At 38.6% G+C, this 14,253-nt stretch overlaps 1 protein-coding gene across 2 annotated transcripts in view; it reads right to left on the bottom strand.

Annotated features, from left to right (window-relative positions):
• MAGT1 (magnesium transporter 1) overlaps positions 1-14,253 on the bottom strand; it is a 44,877-nt gene that overhangs the window by 12,631 nt on the left and 17,993 nt on the right. For both annotated transcript variants that reach the window (XM_057718586.1, XM_057718587.1), the window contains exons 4-7: positions 4,387-4,527; positions 3,750-3,890; positions 3,152-3,241; positions 2,439-2,502 (exon numbers count right to left, since the gene is read on the bottom strand). In XM_057718586.1, coding sequence (XP_057574569.1) covers positions 2,439-2,502; positions 3,152-3,241; positions 3,750-3,890; positions 4,387-4,527 — 436 coding nt within the window. The remainder of the gene's footprint in view (positions 1-2,438; positions 2,503-3,151; positions 3,242-3,749; positions 3,891-4,386; positions 4,528-14,253) is intronic.

Raw genomic sequence — 14,253 nt, 5'->3', positions numbered from 1 at the left:
TCTGCATGGGCGGATCCTCACCCTGGGGAGCGAGCAGGTCGAGACTGCTGGGAAATCTGCTGGAACAGACAAAAAGGCTAGAGAAGCCTAGACTCTACTTGCAAGGAGCACACAAGTGATGGCTTGCTAACAATCAGGGTGGAGAGAGCCTTGCATTAATGGCTGTCACCTCATCACAACCCCTACCTGAAGGGGAGAACACCCAGGCTGTGCTCACTCCACACCACAACCTGGAGCGAGATCTGGGCAAAGACTCAGTCTAGCTATGCAGAGACAGATCAGGTCGCCTGCGGTGGTACCACAAGAACATGCAGCAGCTAAGCGGTGAAATCTCAGGAAGACAGGCCCTGGGAGAGGACTCATCTAGCTATGTAGAGACAGCCTGGAGGGCCTGGGATGTGGTCCAGGTGTACATAGTGGTTCCTTTCCCAGTGGCACCCAGGCTCTGCCAACTCCACACTCCAGCTTAGCCCTAGATCTGGGGCAGACAGGTCCTGGGAGAAGACTGCCACAGAGGCAGCCCAGATCTCTCATGGCAGCACGGTCACCTCAATTCCTACAGCCAGAACACCCCAAGCCCCACAGCCTTGCACTAGATCTGGGACAAACACAACAAAGGAACGCAACCTTGTGCTGCTTCTGAGTGAAACTATGGACACCTACACAATCAGCGCATTAAGCCCTCTGTGACTGCATAGGCCTCACTTGGTTCAGCAATCACCTCCTTTGGGGCAGGGCACGCATTAAAGAGCAATGGAGCCTGACTGAACCTGACCTTCAGGGCTTCTATTCCACAACTGGGGAGCAGACCCTGCCCCTAATAAAGTAGTAACAACCTTGGAGCAGAGAGGAAGCCCACCTCATATCCTGTAGTCTCTAGATACTCCAACACCAACCACACCCCCTATCAAGGGGATAATAGCCAGCACACCCTGAGGAAAGACGTGGCTGGTGTCCATACCAAAACCACCCTCGCAGCAAAAACACTGGACACACACAATCTACACAGGGATGTTTCCATTTAAAAACACCCTTTTAAGACCACAGTACATAACTGTTTCTCCTAAAGTCATAGAGACAGAGAAAGTTAAGTAAAATGAAAAGGCAGAGGAACTACTCCCAATTAAAGAACAAGAGAAATCCCTGGAAAGAACAAATAATGAAACAGAGCTCACCAATCTACCAGACCCCAAGTTCAAAAAGGTGGTAATAAAAATAACTGAATTAATAAAGATTATCAATAGAAATTCAAATCATTGTAACAAGGAACTAGATAAAGAAAGGATTCTACAGGCAACAAAAGAAAAACAGAGAGTTACAAGGGAACCCCCATAAGGCTATCAGCTGATTTCTCTGCAGAAATTTTGCAGGCTAGAGGGGAGTGGCATGATATATTCAAAGTCCTGTAAGGGAAAAACCTGAAATCAGGATACTATACCCAGCAAGATCATCATTTAGAATAGAAGGAGAGAGAGAATTTCTCAGACAAACAAAAACTAAAAAGAATTCAGCAATACAAAACCTACCCTGAAAGCAATATTGAAGTGTCTTCTCTAAATAGAAAAGAAGCAAGGGTCTATAGGAAAGAGAAAACCACAATAGGAAAGGCAAATATATAAAAGGATTTAAGATCACTTAAACCAGTACATAGATTTAAAAAACAATTTTAAAGATTGTAAATGTGATTATAACTACAATAAACAGTAAAAGGATAAGCATGAAGATGTAAAACAGGACATCTTCAAAACAAAAATGTGGGAGGGGAATATATGCATATATATGAATATATATATGAAATATGTATATGAATCTATATACAAAATAGAAAGACTCATAAACATAGAAAACAAACTTATGGTTATGAAAGGGGAGAGGGAGGGACAAATTAGGGGTATGGGACTAACAAATACAAACTACTATACATGAAATAGATAAGCAACAAGGATTTACTGTGTAGAACAGGGAATTATATTCAATATCTTGTAATAACCTAAAATGGAATATAATCTGAAAAAAAAACAGAAACAGAACCCTGGGTCCACTTCACAGTCCAGACCTGATTCTGACCCCTTTACACTTAGCCTGGCTTTGCTTTGAGCTTATCAAAACATCCCTTCATTTACATTTCATCTAAGCTCCACCTTTCCTTAAATCCTATAACAACTCTATCTTTCCTTAGGGAAGATATCCCATGGTTCCTCTGATTTGTAGTCTCCCTTATAGCAATGATCCAATAAACTTGGCTTTATCAGACTTGCAGGTTTGTCCCTGGTGGTCTTTAGCTGATAGGGCTAAGACAGATGACACAGTAATATGATTCCAAAGATATTATGACTTGCATTAATAAGAAAGCAGCCTCAGCCAAATACTGTAGAGAGAATACTAGAATGTGAGAAAACAAATTAAAATGTGGCTCCAACTTATTATAAAGAGGATACTAAACAGAAGAACAATGTGTGTTTCAGCTACAAACTGGGCTTGGCTGCTTCCATGGATATAGTTCTGGGGGAAAAAAAGACAAAATTTAATCTTTAAATATACATTAAATTTTGCTAATTTAATCCTAAAATTGCCTATTTTCAAACATTATGAAATTATTAATTCACCTGATGTATGTAAGCACTGGATCTGTGGCATTCATCAGTAAAAATTCTGACTAAAATGAAAGCTATTTCTGTGTTATTTATTATCTATTTGTACTTATATCTATGTGTACTTATTCACTGCACTTATACTATGTTTTCAACAACAGAATATATAAGAAAACTAGTATTTCAGTTTATAAGCCCATGAAGTACAATACAATCTCCATGGAAACAGGGACTATATCTTATCACTGTATCTAATAATACCTAGTACAGTGCCTAGAAACTATAGATGCTCAAGCACTTGATCATCTATTATTCTATTTAGTTGAAGGCTGACTTTCATTCTTAGCCAGCTTACTCAAAAGAACTTACCAAATGGGATAAGAAACTTCCCACTTTTAAGATAAATGCACAGCTTTTTTGCTGATGCTCATTAATACAGAGAGATTAAAAAGTCAAAACTAAATCTAGTTCCTTCATATGCTGGCAATGATCTCACAGGATAATAATAATTAAGGTTAACTTTGGTATACAATGAAAAGAAATCCTGGACTTTCCCTTACCACATGTCCTGTGTGTGGATTCTTGTGAGCATATGGTGGTCCTCTTATATGGTTCCACATTTGACCAGATGTCATAGCAAGCACAAAACACTAGGAAAAAAAATCATGAAATACTCATATAACATGGTGTAGCTGTTCCCACCTTGATTAGACTAATAGGTGTACGAAAAGTGTATCCTCTCAAGTAATACATGAAAAAAATATTTTCAGATAAATGATAAAAGATAAAAGGCTTACATTTTATCACAAGGATCACAAGTCAATAATATTTAGTTTGAAAGGAAAACACTGTTTTAAAATTATAAATTGACACAAGTTTAAAATTGAATAATGAAAAGGCTTTTAGAGGAATATTTTCAAAAGAACTGGAGGTTTTCATAGGGGTGACAGTCTTTCAGGTTGAATAAAAACTGGGTACAATGAGTTCCTTCAAGTTCTGGCCATCCTAATCAGATAACGGAGGAAACAAACTGATTCTAAGGTATAAAATAAAAATACATAAAATCTTTTCCCACAGGTAGGAAATAAACAAAGTGCCACCTAACAATGTAATATCAGGAGTTTTATTCAAACAATTTTTATTCTAAAATTCACTCACCAGAGCCGCAAAAGCCCATCCAGTTTTATTAAAGAGAAATTCCATATTGCTTCTTCGAAGATACACAAGTCCACCAATAACAGCCAAAAGCAATCCCAACATAAGGGGACCAGCATAATTTGGGGGTCTAATTACTCTAATCTAATGAAAAGGAGAGAAAAACATTTTAAAGTATGAAATTTATTCATGAATTATATAGGTCAAAATAATCTGAAATGAAAGCAATCAAAATTAGTGTGGTTACTTTCAAGAAAAACTACACTTTTCTTTTCAGCCTAATGAAAATAGTCTACAATGTATTCTAAAATGGGATGGATACAATATTCTCTTTAACCACAACATAACATCTTTTAGATTAGGAACTATTTGCCAAGTACAACTAGATAGTCCATGGGCTTAATAAGGACAATAAAATGGTTTCCATGCTGAACTGACTAAGTAATAGAGGATGTTTTGTAATGTCAATCTTTCATCAGGATGATTCTGTTAAATGCTCCTTATGAAGGGACTGACAAACTATCACCACCTTAGCAATATGCGGACAAGACCAACTGTCCCTAGTGGGGACAATCTCCCAGAAAGATTCAAAGTGATAACGACAAAGTAACTTTCTATTGTACAAAGCAAGGAAACTTACATTGACATCAGTTCTGTCAGCAATCCACCGGGCAATCTGCTCAGCTGAAAATCCACGCACCTGCAACTCATATGTATCACCCCGTTTGGGCTTCCCTTTTGCAGGAAAGTTGATGAAAGTTGGAGCTGAATTCATGTTTAGCTGAATAAAAAGTAGTCCATGAAAACATAAATTACCAAGAATCTTAACAGCAAATATTATCTTGAAATTTAGGCATTTTACAAAGATGAGGAAGCCCAGGTTTAGGCAGGTTAAGTGATTTGCCTAAGGAAAGTGGTAAGTGATGGAGGCAGGATTCAAACCCAAGGCTATTTGTGACCTTAACCAGTACACTTTACTGACCAAATATAGATTTCTAGCTAAGAAACCTATATTTTACTCCTTTAGAATGGAAAATCTCCCATACCACAATCACTTTAATCTGTTCAGAGATTATGCAAAAAGAACACATTTATGAGAACTAAAGTTGTCTCATGTAGCCTAGATAAGCTCCAAATAGAGCACATTCTCTATTTATTTATTTTTTGGCCATGAGGTGTGGCATGTAGGACCTTTAGTTCCCTGACCAGGGATTGAAACTGTGCTCCCTGCAGTGAAAGTGCAGTCTTAACCACTGGACCGCCAGGGAATTCCCCTAAGAGCACATTCTCCATTTGGAGGAAACAAGATCAGGATTAGAGAGTGCTCTATTGTAGTGAAAGCCAATACAAAATGGTAACCAATATGAGAAATAGTCAATTCTAAAAGGTTCATAGGGACTTCCTACATGGCGCAGTGGTTAAGAATCCACCTGCCAATGCAGGGGACGTGGGTTTGAGCCCTGCTCTGGGAAGATCCCACATGCCACAGAGCAACTAAGCCCGTATGCCACAACTATTGAGCCTGTGCTCTAGAGCTTGTGAGCCACAACTATTGAGCCCATGTGCCACAACTACTGAAACCCAATTGCCTAGGGCCCATGCTCTGCAACAAGAGAGGCCACCGCAATGAGGAGCCCATGCACCACAATGACGAGTAGCCCCCGCTCACCACAATCAGAGAAAGCCCGTGTGCAGCAACAAAGACCCAGTGCAGCCAATAAACAAACTAAATAAATAAATAAAACTTAAAAATAAATACATAAAAAATAAAAGGTTCTTAAATGTTTAGTGATAAGCATCACATTTCTCTGTTCTCTATCACGAGACCATGGTACTCTTAAGAAGATAACGCTGGAATTGCTAAGGTAAAGAATCTATGACCTACTCATTTGCATTATATCTTTCCTGACGTGATATAACTATATTTGTGGAAAATAGAAAGTCTAAGTCCAGGGAAAAGATGTTGATCAACAGATGCAAGCATTCAGGTCCTCTCAGCAGGTAACCCTTTAATGGAGATTGGCTTATATAAAACAATTATATCTTAAAGATATCAACCAATAAAATAACCCACTCCCTTGCTTTGATTCTGTACTTATAGTAACCCTTCTAACTAAATTTTTTAGACTTTACCCTAAGGGGAGAGGGTATACTGATTTGTGGATATGATTATTTTTTGGTCTCCTTGGCAGTAAAATATGGTGAATTAGTGAATTAAAAGATTAGCTCTTTGGTTACCAATGTCCATGGATTTTTTTAAAATAAATTTATTTATTTATTTATTTATTTATTTATTTATTGGCTGCATTGGGTCTTTGTGGCTGCACATGGGCTTTCTCTAGTTGCAGCGAGCAGAGGCTACTCTTCATTGTGGTGGCTCTTGTTGCAGGGGTATGGGCTCTTGTGGCACATGGGCTCAGTAGCTGTGGCTCATGGGCTCTAGAGCGCAGGCTCGTTGTGGAGCACGGGCTTAGCTGCTCCGCAGCATGTGGGGTCTTCCTGGACCAGGGATCAAACCCGTGTCCCCTGCACTGGCAGGTGGATTCTTAACCATTGCGCCACCTAGGAAGTCCCTGTCCATGGATTTTTATGGTTTGGTGAGTGTACACAAAGTCTGCAGAGCTAGATAAATTCTGGCTACACTGTTAAAAATTCCATTTGAGTCTGCAAAACTTAAGAACCAGACCCTGGATAGTGTTCATGCCACCAAACTGCTGCCCAAATTTTAGGCCAAACTCTTCAATATTTATTTAGCTATACAGTAGTCCCCACTTGCCTGCACTTTCACTTTCCACAGTTTCAGTTACCCATTAGCAACTGCAGTCTGAAAATACTAAATGGAAAAGTCCAAAAATAAACAATTCAAAAATTTTAAATTGCAGCCGTTCTGAGCAGTGTGATGAAATATCTCTTCCCATCTCACCCAGGAAGTAAATCATCCCTTTGTCCAGCACATCCCACCCATAAGTCACTTACTCTTGGTTATCAGATCAACTGTTGTGGTATCACAATGCTTATGTTCAAGTAACCCTTATTTTACTTAATAATAGCCCCCAAACGCAAGAGTAGTGACGCTGGCAATTCAGATATGCCAAAGAGAAGCTATAAAGTGATTCCTTTAAGTGAAAAGGTGAAAGTTCTCGACTTAATAAGGCAAAGAAAAAAATCATATGCTGAGGTTGCTAAGACCTAGGGTAAGAATGAACTTTCATGAAATTGTGAAGAAGGAAAAAAAATTTGTGCTAATTTTCCTGTTCCACCTCAGCTGCAAAAATTACAGTTATAGGAAGTGATAAGTGCTTAATTAAGGTAGAAAAGATAAGATGGAAAAGGTAAATTTGTACAATAAGATATTTTGAGAGAAACCACATTCACATAACTGATTACGGTATATTGTTTAATTCTTCTATTCTATTATTATTATTGCTAATCTCTTACTGTGCCTAATTTATAAACTAAACTTTACCATAGGTATGTATGTATGTATGCATGTATAGGAAAAAAAATAGTTACGTATAGGGTTCAGTAATATCTGCAGTTTCAGGGTCTTAGAATATCTCCCCTGTGGATAAAGGGGGACTATTGTACCACTTTGGATTTAAAATATATACGTCTCTAAAAGAACTAGGTAATATATGAATACCATTTCCCTTATAAAATTAAAAATAAAAAATTACAGGGTTATAAGGACCAACCCCAGTCCATTCTGGCATCCACTATCACCATTTCTAGACCATTCTGAATTTATTCATATACATGTGTATGTACCAACAGAAAACATATAATATTGCTTTGTGTCTGCCTTATTTTAACACAATGGTATCACATTAACTGTAATATTCTGCAATTTGCTTTTTTTATTCAACCACGTTTGAGAGATCTACACATGATAGTACATATATATCAACCTCACTCTCATAGTTCATTAAGTAATTATGCTATTGTTGGCATTTCAATTTTTTTTCCTTTTTCCAATTAAAAATGATGTTGTAGGACTTCCTAGGTGGCGCAGTAGTTAAGAATCTGCCTGCCAATGCAGGGGACATGGGTTCGAGCCCTGCCCTGGGAAGATTCCATATGCCACGGAGCAACTAAGCCTGTGCGCCACAACTATTGATCCTGTGCTCTAGAGCCCGTGAGCCACAACTACTGAGCCCATGTGCCACAACTATTGAAGCCCACGCGCCTAGGGCCCATGCTCCACAACAAGAGAAGCCACTACAATGAGGAGTCTGTGCACCACAACGAAGAGTAGCCCCCACTTGCAGCAACGAAGACCCAATGCAGCCAATAAATAAATAAAAATAAATAAGTTTAAAAAAAATAAAAATGATGTTGTAATGAACAGCCATGAACATATCTCCCTGTATACATGTGAGAGTGTTTCTCTAGAAATGGAATAATTAGTTCATAGGGCAGAAACATTTTAAATTAAAATAGATAAAGCCAACTTGCCTTCAAAAGTGGCTGTACTGGACTTTCTAGGTGGCACAGTGGTTAAGAATCCACCTGCCAATGCGGGGGACATGGGTTCGATCCCTGCTCCAGGAAGATCCCACATGCCGTGGAGCAACTAAACCTGTGTGCCACAACTATTGAGCTTGTGCTCTAGAGCCCATGAGCCACAATCATTGAGCCCATGTGCTGCAACTACTGAAGCCCACACACCTAGAGCCTGTGCTCTGCAACAAGAGAAGCCACCGCAATGAGGAGCCCGCGCACCACAATTTAGAGTAGTCCCTGCTCACCGCAACTAGAGAAAGCACATGTGTAGCAATGAAGACCCAATGCAGCAAATAAATTAATTAATTAGTTTTTAAAAAGTGGCTGTACCAATTTATACTCCTGCCCGGCAATGTAAGAAGGTATTTGTTTCCCTACATTCTTGCCAAAAGCTGATCTGATGGGTAAATATTGTGTATCACCATTATTGCAATTTGTATTTCCATGATTACTAGTATAACATCTTTATATCAAATCAACTCTTTAAAAATATCTTGTAGGCTAAAGACACAATCAACACAGTGAAAAAGCAATCAATGGAATGGGAGAAAATATCTACAAATCATATATCTGATAAGAGACTAATATCCAGAACACATAAAGAACTTCTACAACTAAACAACAAACAAACTGATTAAAAACTGGGATATGGACAGACATTTCTCAAAAAAGATATAGAAATTGCCAACAAGCACATGAAAAGATGTTCTACATCACTAATCATTAAAGAATTACAAATCAAAACCACAATGAAAACCATCTCACACTCATTAGGATAACTACTATCAAAAAACAAAAAATAGATCCTTTTGTAGTTTATGAGCATGATGATTGGATTCCCAAAGCTTAGAGTTCCTTTTCCATAATGCAACCCACTCGTTTGCTTTGCACTGTCCTCTGGGAAATGGGGCTTAGAGAACCAGTGCAATAAAGTGCTGCTACTTTGGATATTGTTGCTGTTGTGAGTAATAAAGTCCTTTAACTCTGACCCAGGAGTGTCATGTCATCTGTGAGCACCTATGAAAATGTGGCAGGGTAACTTGTTAGCTTGCAAGTAGAATAAAGCCTCAAGACCCTTCATAGTTCTTGATACCCTGAAGTAAAAAATAAAACTTAATTTTGTTTAAACTAAGATTTCCCAAATATTATTTTCCCCCAAGTATTCTTATTAATACCCTCTATAAAAAACCTCTAGGAACTGTTATGGCAGGCAATATAGAGTATTATACAGATGGTTAAATGAACCAGTTAAAAGGCTACTACATCAGTTCAAATGAAAGAAGATGAAGGCCTTGGAAGTAAAGGATGATGGATGTTGTAGAAAAAGAGGAATGACAATGAAGTGTCACTAATGACACAGAACGCAACAGGACCAGGTTTGGGTGGAAGTGGGAGAGACAGAAGTTTCATTTGGGACATAATGAATTTTCAGATTGGGAAGTCATTCATGTAAAGGTGTACGGCAAGAAGTTATACTCAGCACTTCCTACGTGGCGCAGTGGTTGAGAATCCGCCTGCCAATGCAGGGGACACAGATTCGATCCCTGGTCCAGGAAGATCCCACATGCCGCAGAGCCACTAAGCCCGTGTGCCGCACCTATTGAGCCTGCACTTTAGAGCCCGTGAGCCACAACTATTGAGCCCATGTGCTGCAACTACTGAAGCCCACGCGCCTAGAGCCCGTGCTCCACAACAAGAGAAGCTACGGCGATGAGGAGCCCGCGCACCACAACGAAGAGTAGCCCCCACTCACCGCAACTAAAAAGAAAGCCCACGCACAGCAAAAAAAGAAAAAGACCCAACACAACCAATTAAATATATAAATAAATTTATAAAAAAAAAAGTTATACTCAAATCTTTCCTTTCATGTTTTATACAATTGAGTAAAATATGTCCAAATATAAGAGTTAGACACATTTATAAGCAGACAAAATTCAATCTATGTCTTTGAATCTACTGATTGCATCTATGTCCCCTTATATGCAAAGGGGAAAGACCTAGTACAGACGCTGAAGTTAAAAATACAAGAGTGAAGTAAGTCAGAAAGAGAAAAGCAAATATCGTATAATAACATATATATGGAATCTAGAAAAATGGTATAGATGACCTTATTTGCAAAGCAGAAATAGAGACAGAGACGTAGAGGACAAATGTATGGATACCAAGGGGGAAAGGGGTGGGGTGGGAGGAATTGGGAGACTGGGATTGACACATATACATTATTCATACTATATATAAAATAGACAACTGATGGGAAGATACTGTACAGCACAGGGAACTCTACCTAATGCACTGTGGTAACCTAAATGGGAGGGAAGTCCAAAAAGGAGGGGATATCTGTATTTGTATGGCTGATTCATTTTGTTGTGCAGTGGAGGCTAACACAACACTGTAAAGCAACCATACTCCAAAAAATTAATAAAAGAATATTTGACTAGCATGTTGCCTTGTGTTGACAATTTTCAGTTTACTAGTTATGATTCCTTTCTAAAAGTTGTTGACCTTCTTTACACATTAATGTTTTTCTAAGTGGCATAGATATAACGATGCTATATAAGAGAGTTAAATTTTATCTTATTTAAGAGTCCATATTTATATCTCAGATGTGTCTAATAAAGGCTCAAAAATTTAAAAAAACCAAAACAGTTGAAAGTTATGATTTCCTGTTCTGCATGTAAGGACCTGGAAGTTGCTACTCTATCATATCCACAAGTAAAAAGCGGAACAAACTGAAAAGTAGACAATTCTTCTGGGATTCCCTAAGAGAGAGGAAGACACAGGGCAAACAACTGCCTCCAAGATTGGAGAGACAGACAAGCAAAAATACAGGGAGCCACAGCTTATCTGAGCAGAGACCCACAAGTGGAAACCGCCTCAGGAATACTGCCAGAGTAGGAAAGCCTGACCTGTAATTGACAAATTATTGGAGGCTCAGTGTGGACAACTCTGAGAATTAAAAACTCCAAAAGCACCCCCTGTTGTGGGGGGAGGGGCGGTAAAAATATTGTGAGATTTACCTCCAGGAGCTTGACTAGGTTCCCACGGTAAATACTGGAGAAAAATCCCCTCATGTTACTGTCAGGATGAGGGGAAAAGAAAACATTCTGAAATACCACAGAGAACTCTGGTCTTCTTAACAAAGTCTGCCCTCAGAGGAAACTAGTTAACCAGAGCCTAACCTTCTGGGGTATTATCAGAGCGTAACTGACCTGGAAGAAGGGAAATACTGAACTGTAGTTAACTCCAGCCATCCTGGCCTCTAAGAGGGGATGAAAAAAACTGACAAACTCTTGTGAAGTTCACAGTCCAGAGGAATATGCCCACTAAAAGACTGAGATCTAATTATAGGACTATAAAACATACCCCTCCCCTCACACCACATTACTAAAGGCCATTTTACAGAAGTTCCTTTCATCCAGTACATCATGTCTGGCTATGAAGAAAAACTTACAAGGGATATCAAATGTAAAATAAAACACAATTTGAAGACATAGAGCAAGTATCAGAACCAGATTAGGCAGGGATGTTGGAATTATCATACCAGGAATTTTTTACAAAACTGATTAATATGCTAATACCTCTAATGGATAAAGTAGAGAGCATGCAAAAACAGATGGTTAATGTAAGCAGAGAGATGGAAATCCTAAAAAGAACCAAAAAGAAATGTCAGAAATGAAAACTACTGTAACAGAAATGAAGAATGCCTTTGATGGACTTAGCACACTGGACATGGCTGTGGAATCTCTGAGCTAGAGGATCTATCAATAGAATCCTCGAAAACTGAAAAGCAAAGAGAACAAAGACAAAAAAAAAAATCTAAAACAGAACAGAATATCCAAGGACTGTGGGCCAATCACAAAAGGTATAACATACACATAATGGGAAAACCAGAAGAAAAAGAAAGAAACAGAAGAAATATTTAATGACTGAGAATAACCCAAGGTAACGTCAGACTCCAAATCACAGATCCAGGATGCTCTAAGAACATGAGGCAGGATAAATGCCAGTAAAACTATGCCCAGGCATATAATTTAACTCAAAGAAATCAAAGATAAAGAAAAACTCTGAAAGAAGGCAGAAGAATAAAAGCTTTACCCATAGAGGAAGAGAGATAAGAATTACATTCAACTTCTTTTCAGAAACAAGAAGAGAGTGAGGGAAATGTTTAAAGTGTTGAGAGGAAAAAACAATACCAACTTAGAGAATTCTGTACTCTGTGAAATTATTCTTCAAAAGTTAAGGAAAAAAAAGACTTTTTCAAACAAACAAAAATTGAGGGAATCCCTTACAAGAAACGTTAAAAGAAGTTCTTTAGAGAGAAGGAAAATAAGGTAGGTCAGAAACTTGGATGTACATAAATTAAGGGAGGGACTGAAGAGGGAGTAAGTGAAGGTAAAATAAAAACTTTTGCTTTTCTTATTCTTAATCTAAAACATAACAGTTTGTTCAAAATAATACCAGCAATGTATTCAATTGTGTGTGTGTGTGTGTGTGTACGTGCCTATATATAAGTTAACTTAATGACAGAAATGATACAAGGGATGGAAGGGGTGGATTAGGAGTATTTTATTATAAGGTATTCACACTACCCATGAAATGGTATAGTGTTATTTGAAAGTGGACTTTGGATTAGCTATAAAAGTATATTGCCAACTCTAGGTCAACAACTGAAAAAAGCAAAAAAGAAAGTATAATATACTAAGAAAGGAGAGAAAATTAGAATCATATAAAATGGTCGAATAAAGCCACAAAAAAACAGAAAAAGATTGGAAGACAAAAATAGGAACAGAACCGTAATGTTCACTGCAGCACTATTTACAATAGACAGGACATGGAAGCAACCTAAATGCCCATCAACAGATGAATGGATAAAGAAGATGTGGCACATATATACAATGGAATATTACTCAGCCATAAAAAGGGATGGAATTGAGCTGTTGGTAGTGAAGTGAATGGACCTAGAGTCTGTCACACAGAGTGAAGTAAGCCAGAAAGAGAAAAACAAATACTGTATGCTAACTCATATATATGGAATCTAAAAAAAAAATGGTACTGATGAACCCAGTGACAGGGCAAGAATAAGGATGCATATGCAGAGAATGGACTGGAGGACATGGGGTTGGGGGGCAGGGGGCAAAGGGGAAGCTGAGACGAAGTGAGAGAGTAGCATAGGCATATGTACACTATCAGCTGTAAAATAGATAGGTAGTGGGAAGTTGCTGTATAACAAAGGGAGATCAACTTGATGATGGGTGATGCCTTAGAGGGCCAGGACAGGGAGAGTGGGAGGGAGTTGCAGGAGGGAGGGGATATGGGGATATATGTATAAATACAGCTGATTCACTTTGGTATACCTCAAAAGCTGGTACAAGAGTGTAAAGCAATTATATTCCAATAAAGAGCTTAAAAAAAATAGGAACAGAGAATAAGGGCAACAAACAGAAAATAGTAATGAATATGGCAGATGGTAATCCACCTATATCAATAACCAACTTGAATATCAATGGTCTAAGTGCACCAATTAAAAGACAGAAGTTGTTAGAATGGTTCAAAAAACAAGACCCAACTATATGTTGTCTTCAAGAAACCCACAATAAATATAAAGATACATATAGATTAAAAGTAAAATAGGGACTTCCTAGGTGGCGCAGTGGTTAAGAATCCACCTGCCAATGCAGAGGACACGGGTTTGATCCCTGCTCCAGGAAGATCCCACATGCCATGGAGCAACTAAGCACATGCACCACAACTATTCAGCCTGTGCTCTAGAGCCCACAAGCCACAACTATTGAGCCCGTGCACCACAACTACTGAAGCCCATGTGCCTACAGCCTGTGTTCTGCAACAAGAAAAGCCACCACAATGAGAAGCCCGCACACCACAACGAAGAGTAGCCCCCACTCACAGCAACAGCAATGAAGACCAAACGCAGCGATAAATAAATAAATAAATAATTTTTTAAAAATATAGGTGAGAGAGGTCATGATCGATAGAGCCCATTGGT

The sequence above is a fragment of the Hippopotamus amphibius genome, chromosome X, assembly GCF_030028045.1.
Source record: "Hippopotamus amphibius kiboko isolate mHipAmp2 chromosome X, mHipAmp2.hap2, whole genome shotgun sequence".
Taxonomy (NCBI): Eukaryota; Metazoa; Chordata; class Mammalia; order Artiodactyla; family Hippopotamidae; genus Hippopotamus; species Hippopotamus amphibius.
Note: the sequence above shows the minus strand (reverse complement) of the source record. Positions and strands in the feature narration are given on the sequence as shown.